This window comes from Phalacrocorax aristotelis, chromosome 6 (genome assembly GCF_949628215.1).
Source record: "Phalacrocorax aristotelis chromosome 6, bGulAri2.1, whole genome shotgun sequence".
Taxonomy (NCBI): domain Eukaryota; kingdom Metazoa; phylum Chordata; class Aves; order Suliformes; family Phalacrocoracidae; genus Phalacrocorax; species Phalacrocorax aristotelis.
The window spans coordinates 23,625,765-23,651,627 of NC_134281.1; the positions used below are offsets into that span (position 1 = coordinate 23,625,765).

Sequence of the window (25,863 nt, forward strand, 5' to 3'; positions counted from 1 at the left end):
GGCTAATTGAATGCAGGAATAAATTGCCCTGGAAGGTTATGAAATCTCATAGGAGCTTTGTAAGATCAATTTACACAAAACTCTGTGAGGACTGGCTTAGAGCTGATCATACCTTGAGGTAATAGATAGGCCAAATGGCCTTCACAAGGTTCCTTCCTGACATGGTTTTTATGAACCACTGAAAACTTCCTGCAAATTATTTGCATGCTGATGTTTTCTGTACGTGTCATATTACAATACGGTTGTTAGCAGCTACTGTTTTGGCTGCTAAAAATAATATACTGTTGCTAACTGGTTGTCTGGGATATTGTGGCGTAAAAACCTTCTTTCTGGTTCTTGAGATCTGCAGAGAGAGGAGAGGCAGTCTCTTACAGGTTGCTGTACTGACTTCACATGCTTTACCTTCATCTCCAGCAAACATAAACTGACTCGGTTTAGACCTTCTGCTGTGTATGTGGACTGGCAGGAGTTGAGAAGACTGGACCGTAGAAAAAGAGGAACATGTGCAGTTCAGAGAGGGACTGTAAGGATCCCTGAAGTGAAGGGATATGGGGGATTAGTGATATATTAAGAGTGATGGGACTTGCCTTTGATATTGGCAGAAATGTTAATAGATCATTTCCTATTAGGTGTGATAGCCAGAGAACATGCCTGACTTGCATCAGTCTCTTCAGGTTCTGAGCATCTTTGAGTAGCGAGCTCAGTTTGGGCCAAAAGAATGCAAATGTGCACTCTTTTTGCAGTCTTTGTTGTGTATCTTATCTAGGCATAACCTATAGCGTGTGTGGTGGTGGTTTTATTTTGGGGTTTTTCTTTTTCTCTTACAAAGCTACATGAGTCCAGATGTTGCTTCGGGTAAAGAGATGAGTGACAGCTTTGAAGGAGCAATAGGAAGTGGAAAACAAGAAGGAAAGTCTTCAAAGAAACATAAAAAATCTACACGTGCTCGTTCACGCCAGGAGAAGTCAAGCAGACCGAAACTGACCATATTAAACGCAAGTACAATCTCTTTGAGGGCAACTTTAGGATTCCTTTGGGTGTGCCAGAAATAATGTTGTTAATCTTTCCCTGCAGGTCTGTAACACGGGAGATAAGATGGTGGAGTGCCAACTTGAAACACACAATCACAAAATGGTGACTTTTAAGTTTGATTTGGATGGTGATGCACCAGAGGAAATTGCTACTTATATGGTAAGACTTGGTGACGCAGCTGCCTGCAGTCTTTTGAGGCACCAAGTTGCTGCAGCCAACTTATTCTCACATGTGCTTGTTGACCAAGCTTTCTGGAGGCTGTGGTACAGGGCATTAATCAAAACCTTACTGTTTTCCTCTTTATTTTGATGTGGCCTTATAGGTAGAGAATGAATTCATATTGCAGAGTGAAAAAGAGACATTTATTGAGCAAATGAAAGATATTATTGATAAAGCAGAAGATATGCTCAGTGAAGATACAGAAGGAGAACGAAGTTCTGATCAGGGAACGAGTCCCCAACAAGACACTGATAGACTGGAAATGAATGAGGTAAGAAATGTTAAATAAAAATTTCTAGTTTGATTCCTTTTTCTTAACAGCCAGTTACTGTAAATTAATTTACATCCTGTGTTAAATAAAAAGTTTCCTAGGTAGAAAAATAATGCTTATAGTGAGTGCTCCTTAGAATGATGCTCCTCTTGCATTGATACAAGACAGCTAGTTCTATTGTTTTGGTTTTGTTTTTTTAACAGGAGAAGCGGCAGTCTCAATTGAAGACACCTGTCTATCAACAAAATGGTAAATGTGCCTTTGAATACAATCTTAATCTCAAGTTCTAAGGCAGTGATGAGTTTATGCAGAAGTTTGCTACATTCAGGAGGAAATCCACCCGTTACTGGTGGTTGGAAATGTATCTAGAAATATGGGTATAACAGTGGTCCCTGCTGTGGCAACCTGGAAGATCACAGGGCTACCCTGGATGAATCTAACATCTGGGGGTGTGTAGGGAAGCCGTGAAGTACACAAGCTGATAATCAGTGGTAGAACAGTCAAGAAGGTATGGGCAAGCATACTCTTTCCACAACAATGACTGCATTTGGAAGAGAAAGCTAAAAGATTATGTTTGCATTGGTAATTTAATTGACATTTCTAACCTGTAAGTTTTCAGCTACATTGATGTTACAGGGGCAATCTTGGCCCTCTGAACACCATTGCATCTTATGGGTTTTACAGATAAATGGAACGGGAAGGGGAAATGGCCCTTGATTCTCTCTGTAAGTGTATGCTGGTGGGAAAAATGAAACCTGCTGAAGGAAGCACTGTTTCCAAAATTCTTGTTACTGCACCTGGTGCTGTGTATTTGCTCCATGCTGACAGGGGAAGAAGGATAATTTAGGACTTCTCTGACAAGTGCAGAAACTGGGTAATCCTCCAAACTAGACTTGCTACTCAGAAGATCTGGTTTATTTTTTTTCCTGTAAATGTCATATAATTTTCTCAGTATACCTTTTTTTAACATAACATTTATATATCTACTAATGAAAGTGAGAAAGTGTGTATAGTTCTGGTTTTCCATTTACATATGCCAGGCTTTGAGATAAGATGTGGAAGAAAATATTAGTTAGAAAACTTCCAACATGGAAAAGGTAAGCTGGATAAACTTTACAAAATTAAAAAATTTTTCGTTGTGAGAAAACTGTTCACAGTACCATTAATAAAATTTTCATGTACATAACTATTACCCTTCTAAAAGTATGAACATTTGAAAATAAATTTTCAAATAACTTAAAAAAATGTGGCAGAATCAGGAGGCATCATCATCTCCCTTCCAGAAGTAATGAGAATCAAATTAGGAGTTGTTGATTTAATCTTAGCTAATACTTGTAGAAGTTCTGATTTTCTTTCTAAACATGGAAGTTAAGACTAGGTTTTGACGGATGATCTGGAATGAATGGAAACTGTTGTGTTTACTCTTTATTTTCTTTTCATCTCTAGTTTTACATACTGGAAAAAGGTGGTTTATTATATGCCCTGTTGTGGAAAATCCTACTACTGATGCACCAGAATTTTCTCCACCGGTGCCTCAGAGTACACAGCAATCTGAAGCTCCAGGTAGTTACAAACTTTAAAGAAAATGTTTTCTTTTCTGAAGTTGCCTTGTCATTTCTATCCTCACCTGACTTAGTTGTGATTGTTTCGTTTCATTTAGTCGGAGGAAGAAAATGATGAATTTTGTTAAGTCATACGTTTTAAGTGTGTTTCTGGTATTGAATGAAATCAGGAATATTTTAATTTTAGGACAGCCTCAGTATTTTAACTCTGCCTTACACTATAAAGTAGCTGAAGCTCTAGCCACTGCTGTTTAATAAGCAGTGTCTTTTCAGTGAAATATCTTTCTAAAATGTATAATTTTAGGTTCTGATTTGACTGGTATAACAGTTATTTTCTGACAGGACGCACTAATGGGTTATGGCTACATGTGGTTATCACTGCAGCTAACCAGGAAGTTTTGCAGTAACTTTCATTCTGTGCAGCTTAAAAAAGTTAACCTGATGTGTTTATGCTTTCTAGACCTGGAGCAGATGGATGATCAGCAAGTGAGCTCTGTGGTGACGGATCCACCTGTTGTCTTAGCTGGTCAGCAGCTTCCCCTACAAGCAGGTGTATGTGACAGCCCCATTGGAGCCTCTCCATCTTTGGGACAAGTTCCTGCTGCAGCATCTTCTGCCAGTTTACCGAGCCAGGCAGAGTTTTCAGCTCCAGCACTACTGGGGTCTGCTCCAAATATACTAGAGCAGGTGGCTGCTAATGGAGGTCAGCTGGAGTATTCTCCACTGAAGTCAGTGATGCCTGCTCAGCCAGGTGCTCCTGCCCCACATGCTGCCGTGCTGGAGGAGTGTTCTGATGCTCTCCTTGTTCCTCAGCATCTGCAGCCGCAGGCTGATGAGGGCACCTGTGTCCCTGATGTAGAGATAGCCTGTTGCAGTGTTGGGCCACACAGGTCAGTCCCGGCAGCTCCTGCAAAGGTGGCAGAGCTCTGCCCGCTCCCTGTGCTCCCGGATGCCATTGTTTTGGAACGGCAGCCTGCGGCACAGGTGCCTCACCTGTCAGAGGCCAGCCAGACTGGTATGGTGCAGCATCCTTTCGTGAACCAAGCGTTCCCTGCAGCTGCTGTATCCGATCCTCTCAGTCTGGCAGGGTCTCAGCTCCAGAGCCCTACTCAGGTACCAGTGGCTGCATCCCAGCAGCATGTGATGCTGTCCCAGGTGCAGCCTGTAGCCTGCGCAGGAATCAGTCTGCTGCAACAGCAGCAGCCAAGCACCGCTGAGTCCGATGGAGAGGGACCACCCAGGGTGGACTTTGTTGACAACACAATAAAAAGCCTTGATGAGAAATTGCGCAATTTACTTTACCAGGAATATGTTCCTACTTCTTCTGCATCAGCAGGGACTCCAGACACCTCTGTCCCATTAGAACAGGGTGACAATGAATTTAACTTGCCACATCTTCCTGAAGACCAAGTTTCCACGTTGACATTGGATTTGAGAGAGCCAGGCCATAGCATTGCAGATACTGGCCAGGAGGTGAAAGCTGCTGCTGAGGCCCAGTCAGAGCCACTCATACCATCTGAGATCTCACCCTACCCGATACTGGTTAGTCCAGCAATGACTCTGCCGTTTATACCCCCAAATCCAGCTGCTGGGGACAGCACCAAAGCAGAGCTCAGAACCAATGAGCCTGTGGTAGGACATGTATAGATTTCTTGGTTCTCTAAACAATTTATGTTTCTGCTCCTGGTTCTCTAAACATTTTATGTTTCTGCTCCTGGGTATATTACCTTTTGTCTGTTGACTGCTTTCCAATGTGAAAGTTCTCTGAAGTTTTTACTGTCAGATGCGTTCTGACTCATTTTAGATAAATGCTTGTTAGAGAAAGCCTAACTTTTCCTTTGGGTTTAAAAGCAGTATAATATCTTAGCTCATTCTCCTCCTCTCGTGTCCTGTTTCTAAAGCAGACAGAAATGTGATAATTTTTATTGTAGTTTAAGAATGTAAAACACATGAAGGTGTATAATCATTCAAATTCTGATTAAGACAATCATGCTTCAATAGGAATTTTTAAAAATACAAACTAATGTCAGTTTTTATAATGCCTGCCTTCCAAGTCAGTCTGAATAAAATAAACACTTCAGGAACTGTAGCTTTGTTCAAGTTCTGTAGCTAAAGGAAAGACACTCTGTAGGTAGAAGCTTGCTCTGCTTCCAGTAATGATTTCTTTTGTCTTTCCCTGAACTTGGCAGAGCAAGACTTCACTGGGAAGCATCTAAAGAAATCTGGAGCAAGTGGTCTGGATTAAATAACTCAACATCTTGATTGTGCACCTGCCTTGTGTTCTTTCAGATAAAATCCTGAGTTTATGAAATTCAACAGATTTGCAGCACTTTCTGCTGGAAGATCAGTGTATATTTTACTTGAAAAGTAGCATTTCTGGAGATAATTACATCACCATTAGCAAGGATGAGGCTGTTCTTTGTAGTGCCAGCTGGATGAACTGTATCAACTGCTTGAAAGATGCTGTATGTTACAGGAAAGATGGCTGCACTTGAGTAACTCTTTAGCACATATTGTTTATAATGATAAATGACTCTCTACAGCAGATAAAATTCTCTCTCTATGAAAGGTGTTATGTCTCTCCAGTAACTTGAATTTGTCCTGTTAAAATCTGTGCCAGTAAGAAAAGAGAGACATACAATTTCTGAAGACAGACATGCTGATGAAGAATGTACAGTCTGGAAAAGCAAACCGAAACAAAACCCAAACTGATATATATAATTCCATCCCAGTTTTTTAATAACTTAGGCTGCAGTTCCCTCTGTGACACTGCCACTGGGTTTTTTGTCTTCCAAGGGAGGAAAAAAAAATGGAGGAGTTGAAAGAAAAGCTAGAAGGCCACCTCCACAGACACTACAAAGTAGCATAATATTCCACAATAGTGTGAGAGCAGAGAGGGAGAGAGGGGGAAGGGAGAATGCATTGCCTTTCTGCTTTGTGCATCAGACTGAAATTCTTTTTCTTTTTTCTTTTAACTGAAAGTTTGAAAAGTTGGAGGTCATTGGCATCAGTGCTCATTCCTCAGAAGCAAGAGGTGGGTCAGCAAGCAGAAAAGGTAATGCTCCTTTCAGTGATGAGTGGCAGTGACGCATCTAATCAAGTGCATGGTCCTCTTCTCCAGTGTCCGCTTGTTGCTCACCCTTCTGGTTAACTGCAGAGCACCGCCCAGCGCAAGGCATTTCTGATCCTGTTGTAATACAACTAATGTTAAACATCTCACTTCTATCAAGCTTCCTAGAAAGAAACTGCCTTGCAGGCAGGCTTATTTTAAACCATAAATATGTAATACATGCCTGCGGTGTGGTACTCACATGGAAGGCTACATTCCAAATAATAAATTTCCAGTGCCCTTAAAAAGTCTAAACAAAGTCCCTCAGATTTCCTGGGTTTCATAAAAACATGTTGACAAAAATAACATGAATGAGGGTAGCCCCTCTGGGGGGGAAGCCTGTAAGATTTTCAAGGGAAGTACCCTAGAGAACTACTAAAGAGTGCTTTTCTTCAGGTACTTGTAGATACAACGGCACTTTTTATAATAACATAGTAGTAGCCATAGTAAGAAACCGGATATTTATCATGCTCCATTTACGTGTCTTGCAAGTCATGGGAAGTTTTAAGGGCTGAGGAACTCAAAACTGCTCCTGCTGTCTTGGGTGGGGTTGGGGAGGGCTTATAATATATACTTTTTTTTTTGAGATTGTCATGGCAAAGCTGGCTCCCAGGTTTGTGCAACAATGTAGATCATTCTTATCCTGGTGGGTGTAGATTGGCCACTGCTTTTAGGTCAGTGTGAGAGGGGAAAACTGAGTAGCCTGCATTCATCTGTCTCGCTACAGACAAAGAAAAGAGAGTATGCAAGTGGAATGTAGCCATGTGTAGTAAAATTAATGTATCTTAGATACCATCAAGCAGTGATGTATTTCACCATTTCAGGAATATGAAGTGACAGAGTTTTGCCTTATGCACACTCTGTGCAATGTGCCATAAGAAAGCAGCTTTCTGAAAAGCTTGTGTTTATTGGTTTAATTTCAAAACCAGTGTCTGGGTTGTGAAATAGTTCCATCTTGATTACAGCCAGTAATATTTTGCTTCTTGCTTGCTTCTGTGGTCTGAGTAACCATCTTTTGAGTTGAAAATTTCCCCTTTCAGCAATGTGCGTTTAACTTCTTTTCAGGGACTTTTAATTGTTGGTGTCAGTATCTGTCAAATGAAAGGTGTGAAATACCAGTCCATCTGTGGTCAACTGCAGCATTTTGTGTGCATGAATAGCCAAGTGCAATTACTTTTCTGAGAAATCAAGAACACCATAGTAATGGCGGCCTGACATACCATGCAGATTTCATTCCTCTTCTGATTTTCTCCTTAAAAATTTCCAACTAATGAAATTACACACTCCTATTACTACTTGAATTCCCCAAATCAATAGAATTCCCCAAATCAATAGAAAGCGCCTACCTGCAGATATTGTATATTGTCATTGGTAGTGCCTCCTGTATTATAGCTCCTGCATTACAAAGATTGGATATTTAAATTATTCTTCAGTGCTACACTTGATGTTTCAGTTTATCACAATAAACACGTTGGCTTTTATCAGACTAAAGCATTCCAGACATGAATATATATTTTTTTTCAAACTTGTAAAACAGGTTCAGCTGCAAGCATCACTTCAGCTCCTGCTACTACAACAAAAGGCCTCCTTCAGGTAACCAGAATCTAGGAGCAGTTTTATGCTTGATTTTTACAGTTACTTTCAAAATTAATCTCCATTATTTTGTCCAGGTTGCACCTACATCATCAAGCATAACTAAACAGATGGAAACTTCTAAAAGGAACGAGAAAGCGAAGAATGTGACTTCGTCTGCACACACAGATAATGTAACACAGATATCTACAGCAGATGGGGTGATAAATAACCTTCAAAGGGATGACTCTCTAGACTCTGGTTCCTATGGAAAACAGGCTGAAATTCATGATAGCAGTACACCAGCCAAAACTATTGGCAGGTTTTCAGTAATCAGCACGCAGGATGAATTAACTTTAATGGCACCACACTGCTTAAGGTTCTCGGCACCCCCAGACGTCTATTTGGATGAGCTACCTTCAAGTCCTGATCTGAAGACAGCTGTCCGACGGGTGCAGACAGCCTCTTCTGTCGATGTCCTCTGTGACCAGGGTTCGAGTGATTCTGCTGATGAGCCTTTCCATCTTCAGTCAGCTGCTGCTGCCCAACTGTTCCCCCCAAGCAGTAGTGCAGCCACTGACTTAATTAAAAAAGCAGCTGCTTTTCTGCAAAGATCTGGCAAAGCTAGCTCACTAGGCCTTGATTCACCAAATGGGCAAGGAACAAAAATTCCTACCATCAACATAACATCTTTCCACTCACAGTCGTCCTACGTGAGCAGTGACAATGACTCAGAATTTGAAGATGCAGATATGAAGAAAGAATTGCAGAACCTGAGAGAAAAGTATGTCAGGTTTGCAAACAATGCTAGGGAAGCTTGTGTTAAGATCTCTAGGCAGAATCTCTGCACGTGATGAGCAAATGCATGGTTTTTCGTAGCTGTAACGAGTGAACTGGTTCTGGGCAAATTAAACATCACTGGGACCTTCCCCCAAATGTCATACTGCATCTTTTTGTGCATCACTTTGTCAATTCCGTTTAGAAGAATAATTCAATAATAACTTTTTTAAATGCCAAAACATGTCTGCTGTGACACCTAGTTTCCTTGTGGAAAAGCTATGTTGATATAGTAGCAAACAATAGCACTTGTATGTCATAGTAGGGTCCCATGTGGACACTATTTAAGGTGGCCTGGAAGTAACCTGGATGCTTGCATAGACCAGTGCCATAGTGTTCTCTTCATGCCCTTCTCCATAAGAGTGATTTAGACTATCAGGTCTACAGACCCATCACTATTACCAGACTTGCTTTTACAGTAGATGACCTTGTATCTATTAGGCAGATGAGCCCCTTGCTTCACCTCCCATCAGATCTCTCATCAAGTAATTGGTCCAGTCTTGGCAGGAGGCTGGGTGAGCCTGGCAGGAGTCTCTCATGCTGCCAGTCCTGAGAGCTAGCTTCTTTAAATTTGAACATTTTCTTTCTTTCCTGGCAGGTGGTGGGTAAAACTAGCATTATATGTTAGTTTAACCAGTATGTTAAACTTTATCTCAAGGTATAATGGTTTTACTGAATACAGATGATGCATCTTTTTCAAAACAGAACGACAGTAATACAAATCTTTTATCCTGACTTTATGGCATCATGAAATCTGCATTATAAATAAGGTAATGATTCATGTGCTAATGGTGTTTTTATGGGAAGCACTTCTATTTCTCTTCATGTTGAACCCCTTCAAATTGATGTATATGCCTTGAGAGTTAACTTTTTTTGAAGACACTGGTTTGAAAAGATAAATTCTGGAATACTTTGCAGTTGCTGTCAGACCTCATGTCAAACTCAGTTGTTTTTGCTGAGGATGCTGAAAAGCTTTTTAGCTGTCTAGGATCCCATCTTATAAATGAATATTTGAGAAGTCAGTCACCATATTTGCCAGGTAGATTGTTATAACTTCACATACTCTTAGATGAGCAGTTGATTGTTTTATAACCAAAGACTGTTTTGTTTCTTTTTTAAAAACTAATTATGCCATCAAGATGTGGTGCTTTATCAAATACATCACTAGCAGAGTTCTATATTTCTTATGTTTAGGCATATGAAAGAAATTGCTGAACTTCAGACTCAGCAGAAGAATGAGATAGAGGCACTGTATATTCGGTTAGGGAAACCCCTTCCTCCCAACCTGGGGTTCCTTCACTCAGCCCCACCAAGCAGCCGTCGCCGAAGAACCAGCAAAAATAAACTGAAAGGTGGAAAACTGTTAAACCCTCTGGTCCAGCAGCTCAGGAGTGGAACATCAAGCACAAGTATGTACACTAGGTTCCTTTCCGTACACCTGTCATTTGTGTTGGTTGTGGTTCTGCTGTGTAATTGCATGGACTGCAGGAAAGACGCTGAATTTTTTTTGGTTTTAATACTGTGACTCAAATTTGCATACTGCAAACTGTTTTTGAAGTGGGCTTCCTTTGGGACAGGCTTATTACAGCTGCCCAGTGCTGAACCATACATACCTTTTCTGCATTGGTTACAATGCTTGGCAGAGAAACAATATTCCCCTTTAATTTGGAATACAGCCTGGCTATGTTTTCTCATCCTTTCTCCAAATGCAACTTATTGATGTTTATATTCACTTCTTAGGTGCTGTTATCCTCTAGTGGTTATGTGCTGTATCTCGTTGTTGTTTATTTTTTCCTACAAGATGCCATATAGAAAAGATTGGATTGCATTTGCTCCCGCAAAAGATGGGAAGTAAAAACAGTTATACAACTGTGATGGATGCTTTGACCATCTGAAAGAGTTTGGGATTTTTCAAACAGTAGTACAGTCTTGAGTCATTATCTCTTTGAAAAGTATAAAGGTATAATTCAACTGGGAAATGTTGATATACCCGAGTACCTATTTCTTCATTAAAATGTAGAATAGAACATGAATAATATTTCTTCAACTAATTCATGCTGTTATTTAGAGGAGCAGCAGCACTTCCAGCATTAACCCTGTATTTCAAACCTGGTAGCTCTCATTTTCAAAGTCACTGCATCGTAGGTCCGCTTCGAATTTCACTGCACCAATCTTAATTTTAGACAGAGTGTTTTGGAGGTTTCTGCTTTCATTAAGGATTTCAACTGATATAGGAAAAGCAAAGATATTCAGAGGCAAGATATTCTGCAGTCCAGCTTGAATCTCATTATTCTTGCCTACAGGAACTGAAGCAATGTTCAATGCTTTATACCTCTTTAGCTGCTGCTTGGCTGACATGCATAGGTTTTACTTCCTTTCCTTGTGATGAGATAATCTGAATGTCCATTATCCTTGGTCCATTCACTTTCCAGTTTGTTCTTGGGTTGTTCTCTAGCCATTTTTCCCTCTGTCTATTCACAAACCCCACATCTGTCTCCACTCATGAATCTTGGCTCATATCAGTGTGCTACCCTAGTCCAAAGAATTTAAGTTTATTTCTACGTATGTCCCTATTCTCCTTTTGTTTCCTTCTTTTCTTTTTTTTTTTTGGTCACTTGCAGTTAGAGAACAGAGATATGCTCAGTCAGACTGCTACTTTGGTGCATGCTTTCCTTCACGCATTTCTTCTGTGTTATTTTCCAGTTTTTTGAGGCATTGTGTAAAGTTCACATTGTCTTGAGAATCTGTATTCCTGCCTGAATCTTCTCATCCTTGACTGTGTAGATTCCTTACTTTTGGCCTTCCTAGGTCCTTTCTCAGGGATGAAGAGCAGGCAGTTTCTACTGGTTATTGATGTAATTGTCGTTTCCACTGTTAGACAGTTTTGCTAAGTCCATGTAACAAATAGTTACAATGGTATTCTGGTGGTAAAACCTCTTTACCAGAGATATCCGTGTAGCACTATGAAAAGATAGCTATAAATAAAGTACCTCATGTCTTTGTAGCAACTCTTTATTTCTCTCTATTTGCTTACTTTCACCTTTCACATTTGAGAGCAAACCTACATGTTTCGCTCTTGTTGTTCTGTGCGTTCCACCTCCTACTTAGGCACTTCTGCAGCTCGCTCTCTATTTCAGCAGTGCTGCTTGTGAGGTCCTGACTCCAGCCTTTCTGAAAAATGCAGAAAAGAAACTAAAAATCAAACCTACTCTAAGCTTCTTGGAAAAACTGGATGAGCGATAGTATATGTAGATTATTTTCTGGTGCAGGCTACTCGTAAAGTCTGTGCTTCATACAGTGCTTCAGAATTGTAAAGCACTGTTCCTCTTGGTGGCAAAGTAATGAATATTTTTAGGCATGGCTTTTTATTCAGTGGTTTCCTAGCATTTTTCATTGCATATATTTTGTTTGCTCTTTCAGGTAATCTTTCAGACTCTAAAGACTCACCCCACAAAGAAACAACTAAAACTCAGCCTGGATCTCCTGAAGCTGCAGCAGTAACTTCCCCTGCATCAGCCACCTTTGGAAAGGCTGTTCAGACACAGCAGCCGTGCTCTGTCAAAGCCTCTTTGTCTTCTGACATCTGCTCTGGCTTAGGCCCCGAAGGAGGTGACGTGAATGCAAGCTCTGGCCAAGGTGATTTTTTTTTTTCATACCAGCTGTTCAGCATGTCTTGCAGCACATGCTAAAATTAGTTCCCCTCCCTTATGCTTGAACTTTTTAGGACTGGATTTCATTTCTAGTGATATAGGAACTTGAACCTTTGACAATCCAAATTACTGGCTTATCTTTAAAAAGATCATTGCAGTGTTGTCAGAATAACAAAAGTTAAAGTATCTTACCAAGTGTTAAGAGTTAACACTCAAGAAGGCATGCTAATTTTTAGGAGAGAAATACCTTTTAATTTTGCCATCAGTGGCTTTATACTGACACCTTTTCTGGAGTCTGCCTTACAGATTTCTGAGAAAAAAGAGGAAAGCGAAAAAGATACAAAAGGATAAGAGATAGTCTCCTGTGGTTCATTTTGGGCTTTGTTTTTAGCTCCTTGATACTGGTAGACCCAGAGTTCCTCATTGGAAACTACCAAAATATGTTGGGGGCGGGGGGAGAAGCAGGGAAGAAAAGGGGAAAAAAAGAAAAGGAAAAAAATAAAGGAAAACCAAAACCAGAGAACCAAGTTATGCTTCCTTTATCTAAGGTGTTAAATTTGTGCATGACTTTGAAGTCCCAGCTAAATGACTGTAGATTGGCTGTGTTCCCCAGTCCCAACCTGATACTTCTGTGTATTGCACACCTCCATAGGCTTTGACTGATCTTGTTGCCATGCATATTGGAAGTTATAATGATGATTAAAATACCTTCCTCTCATTGCACATCCTGCCAAACTAATCTACAAAATATCTATCTGTTCTCTTCTGCTGTTATTGCATCCTTTGTGTATGGTCAATTAACTTACTCCTCTTTGGCAAAGTTAAAATGGAGATGTGGATGTTTAACTAACAAAGCTGATTTGACTGATGGTATAGGACATCTGATCACAGCTACTTGTACTTTATAAGTGTCTTTGTTTTCTTCCCTTTATATTCATTTGCAGGCTGGACGGTTTTCCACCAAACGTCTGAGAGAGTGACCTATAAATCTAGTAGCAAACCTCGTACCAGATTCCTCAGTGGACCTGTGTCTTTGTCCATCTGTTTGTATTTGTTCTTTTGTATTTTATCACAGCCCATCTTTCTTTTACCCCCTTTTTCCAATTCCATCTCTCTAATATGTTTGGCAGGATGCCCCTTTTTCTGAACCATCTTTTCTTTCTTTTTATCTTTCTTTCAAGTAATCATCATGAACACACCTTATTTATATTAATTTTTCATATGAAAGCTTTTTTTGCACTGCTTTTGGCTCGTGCCTGGGCACCAAAAGCATGTGTGGAAGATCTCATCATTTATTATATAGCTTTATGGTAAATTTTACCCTGGACTTATCAAAGCTTTTGTACTTTGTGATTTATGTTGAAGTAATTTTATTTGCAATGTGGCAAATATACATGTCTGCTGTCCCGGTTCCAGCGACAACAAAAAGAAATCCATCCTTCTGTAGACGAATGGTCTCTTTCACACATGTTTGGACTATGAAGACATGCATGTAGCAAGCTGATACAAAACTAGAAGGTCACTGAAGGGTATAACTTCAATACAAGGGCTGTATTAACACGATATACAGTACTGTTTATATCCACTCTATTTTCTTTAATTTTTTTCCCCGCTCTTTGCATGTGGAAATGCTGAGACAATAGTGCTCCAGCTAGTTCTTCCAAAATCTGTTTTCTACGTGGGCTTTTCCCCATGCATTCACTTTAATTACTTTAAGTGAGCAACTTTTTAACATACTCGTAAGCAGCAGGAAGATCTGGTTACTCCAAGGGAGAGTACCATCAACATTTTTTGTGTAAGCTGATCTGGCTGAAGCACTTCACTCAGTTTATTTTCTTATGACCTTATGTGACCTCAGAGATGAAGTCAAATTAGCAGTTCATCAAAACATAAATAAGTAAAAAGCAATATCAGATTTTCAGATGATACTTTGAAATGCATTGCTAGGATCCAGTATTTTTTGTTTCAAGTAATTGTGCACCTGCTATTTGTACCCTATTTGTATGACTTCTAAAGTAATTGGCAATTCAACCAAATGACATCAAGCTACTTAATTTTAAAAAAAAAGACCTTTTTATCCAATCATATATGCTGCTTTTTAGGCAACCAGATTTTGCTTGTACAATAAAGATATGTTGTGCTGAACAGGTACTATAGGCCACTTACATAAAACATTAGGAAGGCTAATAATGTTCTTGAGAAAATGTTTGGTTAACTGTTCATCTGCATTAATATCAGATCTCCCATTGGAGTTCTACATTGCTCATCATTATCCAAGTGGTGCAGATCAAAGGCACAAGACTACTCAAATACGCTCCTCGTAATTTTATGAATAAACAATATTTTTAAAAATAATCTTGATTTTTTTTTTTTTTTTCATGTTTGAGGTCCCTAAAAGTCCAAACACTCTCAGGTTCTTGAAAACTGATGTTTACTGCTCGGCATACTGAACTTATTATCATGCAAGTTTTAAGAACTGTTGAAGTCATGAGACAGTTTTCAATTCAGGCATTTTTTCTGAGAACCTGAGGGGAATTCTCAGTTCAAATTTTCACATTTTGTATAATAATGGAGATAGTAGTTTCTTCCTCTGTGTGTGTAATTCTCAGTAGTCGTTTCATTAATCTTTCATAGAATTTCCAACCCCTACCATTCTGTGATTCTGTAATTGCTATTCAGTAGGATGCAAAAAGGCTGGGAGATGGCAATTAAAAACCAGTTTATTAAGAATATTTGGGTGCATGGATATTGTGAATGAAACCAAGGGAATATGTAAATCCTTCAAATCATGGTTTCCCAATGCTTAAATAACTTGGCATGACTAATTCCTTTCTGTTCTCAGCCCATATGCTCTCTTCTCTGTTTCTTCTGGGCAAAGTGTTCAGAGAGGAGGTTTGTACTCCCCCATTTCTGAGTCATACAAGGAGATGGACTGAGTTTCAGGCACTTAACCCTGACACATCCATCCAAAGTCACCGCTGCTCAGAGTGCAGCTTAGTTTCAAATACTGCCTGTCACTTGAGTTGCTGGACAGTTTTCCACAGCTGAATTATGGGTAGGTTTTGATGGGGACAGGTTATTTAGCTTGTTTTCCCAGTGAGTCCAACAGATTGGTAGTGTGTGTGTGATGAAGATGAGGTTGCATGTGGCCCTATTGTTTCCCAAGAGCGGCTGGGGCTGGGACTGCTGCTGGAAGTATGTAATGCTGGTGGTTCCATTGAGCTGGTATCCAGAGCAGTTATGACCACAGGCCTCAGGAAAAATAATGCTAGATGATGATAATGGGAATGCCAGCTGGTTCATGCCCCTTCCTCTCTGGAAGGGACATAGGTTGACCCAGCATGGAGGCAGAGCCAAGTGTTTGGACTAGGTGCTAAACGTGTTTGCATCTTTGCTTCATGCTTGAGCAAGGAGAGAGAGTGCTGGAGACAGACAGTGAGCAAATGCTGGGCATACGGGGCTGGGATGTGGCTGCCCAGTGCAGGCAGCTCGGTGGCGTGTCTGGGCAGGTCAGGGTCCTCGGTCTAGTCTACAAGTTTAAGTTTCCCTGGGATTTTTTTTTGTTTGCTTGAGAGCTGTTGGGAAAAGCCGCACTGGATTTTCAGAAATGCTCTGAATCTATACATTTGACTAAGGAAAAACAGTCCTTTGGGGAGCTTGGATAATCCAGTGTGAAGCCCATACTATATTAGCAGACAAATTAGCAGCACGCTTTTAAAAAGAAATGTTCAGATGCATTAAAGATAGCTCAAACAAATATCTTGCCCTGGTTACAAGACCCATCAAACTTAAGCGCTTTCACAGTGTTTTCTCAGAACAGCTTCTTGATCTGTTCCCCATGTCCAATATTGAGTTTTCCTTTGCACTTTTTATGGAATAAAATATTTTTATGAGCTTCAGCATAATCTTAGCCTGAGCTCCTTCCCTGGGTTAAATTGCAAGGGTGCCTTAGGGAAGAGTTTGTGCTGATTGTGAGTGGAATTTTCAAAAACTTTATTTGGCTTAGGCTTGTAATCTTCTGTAAAGCAATTTTTGTCAGGTCTGTAGTAATTGATATATTGTATGTGCATATGCAATTATGGAAATGGTCTAACAGTTTCTTGCCATTTCAGTTTTATTTTAGCTTTCAAGCTTTTTGGCAGCTGTTAGAGTGCAAATATGGGACAGTGGATTTTTACTGTCCTTTATGATAGAATAGCTACTTTATTTCTCAGATAAGAAATCTGGAACTGGAGGTAAAACACTATGCTGAACTTTTGGAGTCTTAGATTAAATCATAATTATGATTCATTTCCTTAACTCTATTTTAGAAGTAACATAATCTGGTGAATTAGGTTTACCAAGTGCATTTTTTATTGGATTTGAATTTAAAACCAATTGTAGCCAATGATTGTCAGTCCCTGCTTCAGGCAATATCACCACTTAAATAATGTTTCTCATCTCCCAAACAATATGCTGGAGTGATACAATTTGGAAGAAATAGCTCTCTTCTTGGTGATTGACTCTCCTGTAGTATTTTCCATGACACTGGCACCACTCATGCAGGTATTTTGTGAATCTGTGTAGTACCACTGTTCTCTGGCTTCCTCACATGTATGGGGGCCCCAGGTTTGATTTAGCACCTGAGGTGCATATAAACTTGTGACTCGGTTTTCAGGAAGCAGAGTGTTTGGTGATTAAACTTTATGTGCATTTCAGCACATATTGTAGTCAGCTGCCTGCATTTATTTTTCACAGGCAGTTCCTTTTCATTTGCATACATATTGTGCCAAATACTACCTATTGCTACATGCAGAATGCTGCAGGATAGTTAGGAAAATAGCATTCTAGTATTACTGCCAGCGATGTTTACATAATGGGAGTTGCTAGCTAACTTTGAGATAGGCAGGTAAGGTCTATCTGAGGGAAGAGGGGAAAAAAAATTAAAAACAATGCGGATTGTTCAGTTGTAAATGTGACTTTTATTTGTTATCTAGGCTTTGAGATGAGAAACAAACTTGGTCGTGCTTGCATAAGACATTTACTGTAGTCATGTCCTTCTGATTTTCCTGGAATAGAAACCTCATTAAACTATATGAAATAAGGAAATCTTTCAAAGTAATCCTTCTGTTCCTCCTCATGCCACCTATAGCAAAACAAACATTTCTTCTCCCTTTTTTTCCTCCCTCTTTACTTTTTCTTCCTCAGTCTCTGACTGATGTCTCTCCTTTCTCCTTTGAAGACTCATTCAGAGCCTGTGTCAACCTGGACCTGCAATATCTGAGCTTAAAGCTGCATTTCTGGCACCGTAACATAAAATATCGACACTGGTTTGCTGTAGAGAAAAAGAACATCCATCCTGTATCTTGCTTTTTGCCCCACTCTCTGATGTTGCTCATGTTTTCAAGTGCTTCTTCACAATAAACTTGCCATGCCCCATGTCAGATATTCATCTCCTCCCATACCATAATGATATTCTTACCAAGTCCAAAATACCTTTCAGGAAATTTTGGCACTCAAATAGAAACAGTGCTTATGTCTGGCAAGATCTGACAGTCAAGTAAGATTCTTGGTACACTTCTGGCACTCTGTCTATCCAACAGACTATGTAAAATCATGATGAAGGATGTAATGAGATAATGATGAAAAAAACATGTGGTTTGGTTAAATGAAAACTCAGCTACTCTGCTGGATTATTCTTCTGCACTTGGACAAAGGATAAGGGAAATTCAGTCATGGTTACTTTCAGTTGAAGTTCAGAATCTCACATCCAGACACAAATCCTACTAATAAAGTATTTTGAAGCAATTGGCCTCAGACCTGCAGAACAATGTATCTTTTTGGACTTGTAAAACAGGACTTTTAGGGTTGTTTTACAGTTTGTCTTTGCAGCCAGACTAGCTTGACTTGTTCCTGAAAGCATTTTTGGCCTCCTATCACTAACTGAATTGACATCATTTCCTGCATAAGTAGAGTAGGAATCAAAACCTCCTGTTAGGAAGCCAAGGCCATTAAAACCAAACAAAAAACCTCAAACAAACAAGAAAAAAAAAATAAACCCTCAAACAAATGCATCTTTAAGTCGTGAGACCTTGGCATGCTATTATACTTTTCAAAGCTTCTGAATGGCTGCACATTAAGGAAGGTTTGAGCTGTCCAGTTATTTAGACTTCCTTTACTCACCTGAACTGCTGACTTTGTCTGTCCTTTCTTGCATAATAACTACTTTTGATTGCTTAAAAGTACAGAAGCTTGTCCGTCAGATCTGTTGTGTTTAGTCTTACCTAATTCTGTATGTCTTGTATTGTTTTACCTTGTAGGGTCCACCTTGAAACGACTATGTCTAGGCAAAGATCACAGTAGTAGTAACTATCCCATTTTTGTTTCTCAGTATTTCCGTCATGGCATGGGATATTTTGCTTTATTATTATTTTTTACTAAAAGCTAGTTTTTTAATAAATGAAGCTGGTGCACTTATACTGATATGAAATTAGAATGTATAAATTGTGACACTTTCATAATAATGCATGTGCTGTGATGTCTTGGGAACCACGCATGCTGCAAGACAGTTGTGGTATTCTTTGTGTGTGAGACTGCACGCATGCGGCAAGGAAACTGGATTCAGTGTTTGTCTTTCTGAAATACACACCTTTATATGACTGCAGTTCTCTGCTGGAGGAATTTATAGCTTAAAACAATCTCTTTCCTGTTGAACTGCATGAAATATTAAAAACTAATTGAAGAGCTTTCCTGTCAAAATACTTATTTTTCTCACTGGTCCCTTCTCCCAAGCAAAGGAAAAGGAAATGAGCAATATTCACTTAGATTTTATGTTGCAGGTTGAATGCATGATCATTTAAAGGTTATTAACATATATAACCATAGGACTAATTGGTTTACTCGGTTTCATTAGCTGGTAACTGATTAACAGAAAAAAGAAGACTGAATGTTCATGTTTGATTATATAATAATTTTACTACGGTTCTATGAACTTTTTGCTTGGAGAGATGGTCTTTCAAATCTTTAGCTATATCAAATAAGTTAGCTTAGGTCAAATTCAGGCACCTTCAGTTGCTGTTCCCTGCCAATCTTGCTATGTCAGATTTGCAGTCACCTACACATAAAAAGGGACAATTTTGTTTTCCCCTAGTTCTTCTAGAAATAAGTAAACATATAAAACCAAATCTCTGTCGATACTCTCCCTGTCTGCTTTTATCTATACCGAAAGCTCTTTGTCTCAGAAACTTGCACACCCACTATGTCCTCCTCTCTGTTTTCTTCTATACACTCATGGTCCTGATGGGGTTTTTTCCCCAAAAAATATCCAAATGGCAGAGTAAATGGTCCTAACATCATCGAGAGAGATTGAGGGTTCCCAGAACCTTTGAGGCGTAGTAGCCAACCCTACTTGTAATCTATATGACAATTACGTTTTTCTAAGAGGACAATACACTTATGCAAGTAAAATAAATGCTAAATTCATTTTTTAAATGCGTGCGGTTTTAACAAGTAATATATCCTGCCTCCCACTCTCTCGTGGTAGTCTTCTCTGAAGAGATTTTGTAAGCCTTAGGATGTCAGTGTTACTGGGACTGCATTTGTTTCTTTTCTTCGAGTTGTTAATTTCACCTGGAGAGAAGTTGTAGGCGCAACATCTAGTGGCTGAGGTAGCATAATGAGATAGAAAATATGAATGCATTGGACTTGGACCATTTCTTTAAGCAAAGGTGTTCTTTAGAAAGGAGGGGGAGGGTTAAAAGTCTGAAAAGCCACTATTTGAATTGCAGTAGATGAGAAACTGTTTGAGTTACAAAGTGGTGAAGCAGAGATACCATTGTCAATTTTCTTTGTATGTGATTTTCCAGGATCCTCGACAAACAGTCTCGTAATGTGTCCTGAGCCACTCCCGCAATCAACTCTGCAGGTTCAGGCCAACAACAGTAACAACAAAAAAGGGATGTTCACAGACGATCTTCATAAGCTGGTTGACCAGTGGACAAGCAAAACCGTTGGAACTGCACAGACAAAACCTTCTTTAAACCAACTGAAGCAGAACCAAAAAAGGCAAGATATGGAGCCAAAGGCTAATCCCATGCAAACACAGAATGAGACATGTGGAGTAAGTGGCACTCCTTGAAGAACATACCTATTACTATATGTCTGAAAGCCTTTGCAGAACTCAGATTTGGAGGAGGACATAGACTAAAATTACTTCAGATAGATGCTTTCTATAAATGTCCATCTCTTTCATTAAGTACTAAACCAGATTTTGTGGTTTTTTTTTTTTTAAATTGTCTTTTGGAATAATCTTGAGGGATATATGGGCTGCAACATATATATAAATATATATATATTTTTAAATTGCAAAATGCTTATTAACAGCGGTATACAGCAATACACATACCATTAACCATATGTTGCTCTACTTAAGCTTTAACTATTCCTAAAGTTTTCTTCTTTTGATGTTTAATATTAATATTCTTTAGGCAGAACAGTGGCTGGCTGGTGGCTTGGTGGTAGCAAGCCTTTGTTTTAGTGAAAGCAGAGTGAGTGCTGCGCCGAGATAGACGATAGCTGGATGTGTTTTTAACCCTTGCTTGTTATACTGGGCATCTCTGAGGCTCTCTGCCTCATGAAATATCTTCAGAAATACTGTGAAAGTAAACTACAACAAAATGGAAATTGGAAGTGCCCCCATTCATTCCCTCTTATTTTCAGTAGCATAAAAAAACCCGTTGCAACATTATTTGTGTCTGTGTTTAGTGCTTGTTTTCGTGTCTGAGTGATGATACCGAGGCAGGCACAAAAATTAATAACAATGTATCCAGAATCCCAGTCTACCATTCTGTCCCACCCTGGTCTGGGTTTCCAGACCTCTTCCTCCTCCTTACAGCTGGATGATTCTTTGACTAGACGTTTTTGCTGGATTCATTTTTTTTTTTTTTTGGAAGACTGGAAATTGAGTCAAAATAGAGGAAAAGAAATTAATTTTAAAAGCAAAGAAATAGTGAAAACAAAACCAGTGAGGGACTGCTCTGTAATCCCTTAAAAACAAGATAACTGGATCTGTATAGTAAACCATTGCCTTTTTGGCATGTTGAAGTTAGAAAAAAAAACAAACTTGCAAGCAGCAGTGGTAGTTCTGTAGTTATTCATGAGGTGTGCGCTAACGTGTCTGCTTGGTACCTGCTGGTTTCAGAGTTATTAGGGTCACTGACTTCACAGGGAAAAGCATTTGTGAAAATTTATAAAGCAATTTTATGCCAGTTCTTAGTTGCCATAAATGAACAAAACACAGAGTAAATAAGACGCCTGCATAGTGATGGTTTAACCAGTATAAACCTGTTCTGGAGTAACAGCAACATCTATTTAAGACCCTATTAGTTTTCACAAAATAAGTCAAAGGAGGTGCTAGTAAACACAAAGTAAAGATTTCTAGAAAGTGATGGTGAGGGCATGGATTTTGTTCTGTTAAGTCACTTCATGCTCTCTTTTGATGTGCTTTTTGCAGCTTGATGTCTTTTCCCCAAGAATCCTGCAGTAGTTTGAAGGATTTGAAGAGAGTGTTCTGCCCACTTTTAACTCTGGAAAAGAGAGTCATTATTTTGCTTATTTAAATCATCCATTAGCATCAATTTAGGATTAATTTTACCTGATGCAGTCTTGGTGTTTCTGTTTCAAAGACTGTGGAGACGGCTATCGCTGTGAGGGGAACAGGAATGTCCCTGTCTTAATACATTGATTTTAGAGGGTTTATTCATTTAGAGAACATGGCAATTGTTCCAGAGAATTATCAAGGCTGGTTAAAGTCTTTTAGCGATAATTTACCAAGAGCTCAGAGACTGGGATTCCCTGCTCTTCATTTCATGTCATTTCTTGTTGCTTGGAAGAGTGGCAGTCAGTTGGAGACCTTGCGAGCACCACGCCAGCTTGCCCTGGGTGGTTTTGTGCATAAAGTCCTTCCAGGGCTGTGCAACCTGCTGAAGAGATGCCAAAGGTAGGTGGCAAATCTTTCTAGCATGGTTATTGTTGGGGTATTTTGGCCATGAAGATATCCACTGCGTGCTGGAGGTAACAGAAAGCAAGGCAGTGGATATTATTTAGAAGACTTCTACAACAGCACAAGGACTGTTTTTTGGAGTTGAGCGTCATCCTGCTGATTGCACTTCTGAAATTCACCCTAAAGGGGAAATTGAGGTTAAGGGAGGAGAGGGCTTCATGATATTGGGAGAAAAATAGCCAAAACAGGAGGAAGGAAATGGTGTGTAAGGACCCTTAGTCTGGACAGCCAGACAAGTGACCCGTAACATCAGTTCTTGGAGTGATGAGTTACATGAGGAGATGTTATACCTGCACTGAATCACCACTGAGTCCACCTTTAAATGGTATTAAAAAGACAAAAAGAATTCAGGAAATCACATAAAGGATGGAAAAAATAGCTTTCTAACAGGAAGCATATAAAGCTGAGGCTGTACTTCTTCAGTCCATCTGTTAACACCATCTTTTAATCATCTTTTTGATCAAATACAAAAATGCCTTTGCAAGAAAATAATAAGGAGCACTAAATAGATTTCCAGCCCGTCAAAGAGAGTTATAATAGGTTTTATGTTGGAAATAAAGGCTAGATAAATTGGAAGTGTGGTGATTCTTATCCCCCCTTTTGTTTTTTTGACTAGAACAAACTAGCAGGAAACTGTTAGTCCAGGTTGTCTCCTATCTTCAGACTCGGTGTTTTGTTTTAGGAGATGCTATTGTTGGTCCTCTGCAATGACTGAAATGAGGGACAAGAAGGAGGCAGTATTCATACCTTCACTTCTAAATTTTCTCTGGTGATTATTTGACAGAAAGATGTCTTTTCAAGAGTTGTTAAACTGGAGTAGGAGTGACATGAATTGTCCCATGGTGCTCTGTTGGTTATAGGTCCCCTGGAATTGACACCTCACAGAGTTCTGTGACACAGAGGCCACGTAGGTGATAAGCATCTTCCTGGTGTCAAAGCCTAAGGCTTCTGTTATACAAGGTATAACAAAGAAGGCATCAAACCAAATGGCCCCTTTCTACTCTGTATTTTTTTTTCAGTCTCTTAGGTCAGAGGAAAATTGCATCAAATCCTTATTGGTTAGGGGTAGAGTTATTTTATGTTGTTAATTTATCATTTTCTTCCTGTCCACCCACTGTTACTAATATGCAGGATAGTTGTATGGCTGAGTTCAAGTCTTCTCTCTCACCCTGGAAACAGAAGACTAGCTTCCTGAGTTATCCTTTTTCTTGAGATTCCTCTACCACTGTCAGCAAGTTGTCTGCTGTGTGACTACAATATATTATTGGCACCTTTTTTTAAACTAAGTGAAGGCTACTCTTTAAGGTTGGAAATCAATTCAGAAGAGAAAGAGGTGCTGCGTTGAATAAGAGTGGGTTAACTTTCTTCTTTATCATCAGAAGGGTAGAAAGCAATAAAATAATTAGGATGCAAAGGAAATCTTTAAATTCTGCTTTGTTTCTGTGGAAGTTACCTGTTGTTTTGGATGCAAATCCTGGTTGTTGCATATTAGACGTTTGTGGAGGAACCTTCAGACATCCAGTTATGTCACAGGAGCATTGAAGTATTCCTTTTTTCAAATGTTTTATTTAAACATAGAAATACACGTGGATTCTTATCACCACTAATTTTAAAAATGTAATAGGAGATATTAGGAAGGACTGAAGTCAAACTGTCTAATGATAGTTATTTCTTTCATGCTTATCCATGTTGAAGACATGACATGATCAAACAATCCTCTTCTACAGGTAATTGTGGTTACTACCAGTCAAGGAATGTGCCTAGGAACATGAGCTGCCTTGTGTGTAGAGGGTACTGAATATTGTGTAGTTAAAGGTATTATTTGAAGATGCCTGGGAATAAAGGGCTTACCAAAAACATGTTTTCTGTTATTCATACTGTTACATAGCTCCATGCGTTTTAAAGAAAAAACTGTGTACCCCAAAAAAGCTGTAAACATGTTCCAAGTCCATAATCGGGTTGTTTCTGTGAAGCATACAGGTCTGTGTCAGTGACATGTGCTGAGGTTTAGACACCATCAGTAATAGCCGCACATCTGTTTGCATTTAGTACATCTTGACTTAAATGAGCTGACTGCCTGGCAAGCAAGCTTTCTGGAGATAGCCACAGATGTGAAAAAGGAATGGAATGACTATTAGCACCTTTTACTGTGTTTTCTGTCTCCACTGGATTAGAAGAATAATTAAAAAAAAGGATGAATCTGTGTTTGAAGCTATTCAACACTGCCTTCTCGGTCTGAATGTCAGAATAGGTTTCCAGGAACCTGGAAGACCACAAACACTAATCTTGAGTAGCTCCTAAGAATTCTGGGTTTTCAGCAAGCTGCAAAAGGGTGGTAAAAAGCCTGCATTAACACCCTTGCCCTGCTTGTGGCAGCCAGCTCTAACCCTGTCCTGTGATTCAGATGGTTTTGTTTCAACTGTAATTGGACCATACAGAAGTAAAACAGTAATGCTAATAATGTGGCCATCAAAATGTAGCTGGAAGAAAAATAATATAAATCCTGCATTTTTAGAATGAGTTGTGATAGTTATGGTCAGCTTTCACACAGAATTACCCAGTTTCATCTGTTTTAATGTAAAAACTTAAATGTTTGTTATTTATAAGTCAAAGACAATTATTAGCTATATACTTTCACAGTACTGTAGCTATGAATATTGCTAAAGTGGCACTTTAGTGCTTACTTGGTAAAACATGATGACAAAGTAGAGAAAAAGTCCAAAGAACAGATTTTTTTTTTTCTGAAATACCATAGCCTTTGTCCAGTGGGGTTTGTTTCATTTTTACATATGCTTTTGTGTATGTTGTTCTTCACGTGTATATTATTCTTGTTTCCTAAATGCGTATGTATGAGCATCTAAATGAGTATGATTATTTGGGGGAATAGGAATAAATGGCAGCAAGGGTAAGACTGGCATCAGAAGGCAGGCATGTGGGGAAGCAGGAGCCAAGGTGGCTCTTACTTGGCAGAGACTTGTATCAGCCTTCAGGGCAGAAGTTTATTCATGCAGGGAGAGTTTGGCAAGCACAGGAGAAGAGGTGGTGTGAGCGGAGGTACAAAGGTAGCAAGCTGAGATGCCACCATAATTGTTTGTTAAGTAAGTGTATTGCTTCTATAGAGGAGGCTAATTAAGATGCGAGGGAAAGGGGGGAGGCAGAATTTCACTTCCTTCCCATATAATATAGGATACATTTTAGGATGTCAACCCAGTCTCCTTCCACCCCCCCACCCAATCCCCCCCCCAAAAAAACCTAAACCCAACCTATAAAATATCTCTAGTAGACAGACTTCTACACAGTGATAACAAAGGTAAATTTTGCAGGGCATTTGTTAAATTCAGTAAGTTTGATACTGTGTCTACCTGATCAGCCTGCTTATGGCCAGGTCAGCTTACTTTACTAGGCTCTAGACAGGCAGCAGAACAAACAGAAGTGAATTAATACTGTAATATTAAAAATTAAGTAATACCATCTATAGTTGGCTAAGTCATACATTCAGTCTCATTCCTCATTGCATCATCTAAACTTGAATTAGGAAGGGAAAAGAGGCCACTTCTACTTTATACTCTGCA

At 39.4% G+C, this 25,863-nt stretch overlaps 1 protein-coding gene across 14 annotated transcripts in view; it reads left to right on the top strand.

Moving 5' to 3' along the window:
* WNK2 (WNK lysine deficient protein kinase 2) overlaps positions 1 to 25,863 on the top strand; it is a 123,229-nt gene that overhangs the window by 85,289 nt on the left and 12,077 nt on the right. For 6 of the 14 annotated variants that reach the window (XM_075096647.1, XM_075096657.1, XM_075096648.1 and 3 more), the window contains 14 exons: positions 830 to 995; positions 1,075 to 1,191; positions 1,355 to 1,522; positions 1,726 to 1,771; positions 2,969 to 3,085; positions 3,545 to 4,626; positions 6,067 to 6,139; positions 7,731 to 7,786; positions 7,864 to 8,549; positions 9,797 to 10,011; positions 12,023 to 12,238; positions 13,197 to 13,295; positions 18,552 to 18,596; positions 20,097 to 20,350. In XM_075096647.1, coding sequence (XP_074952748.1) covers positions 830 to 995; positions 1,075 to 1,191; positions 1,355 to 1,522; positions 1,726 to 1,771; positions 2,969 to 3,085; positions 3,545 to 4,626; positions 6,067 to 6,139; positions 7,731 to 7,786; positions 7,864 to 8,549; positions 9,797 to 10,011; positions 12,023 to 12,238; positions 13,197 to 13,295; positions 18,552 to 18,596; positions 20,097 to 20,350 — 3,340 coding nt within the window. The remainder of the gene's footprint in view (positions 1 to 829; positions 996 to 1,074; positions 1,192 to 1,354; positions 1,523 to 1,725; positions 1,772 to 2,968; positions 3,086 to 3,544; positions 4,627 to 6,066; positions 6,140 to 7,730; positions 7,787 to 7,863; positions 8,550 to 9,796; positions 10,012 to 12,022; positions 12,239 to 13,196; positions 13,296 to 18,551; positions 18,597 to 20,096; positions 20,351 to 25,863) is intronic. The other 8 variants (XM_075096651.1, XM_075096659.1, XM_075096655.1 and 5 more) reach the window with 6 other exon arrangements.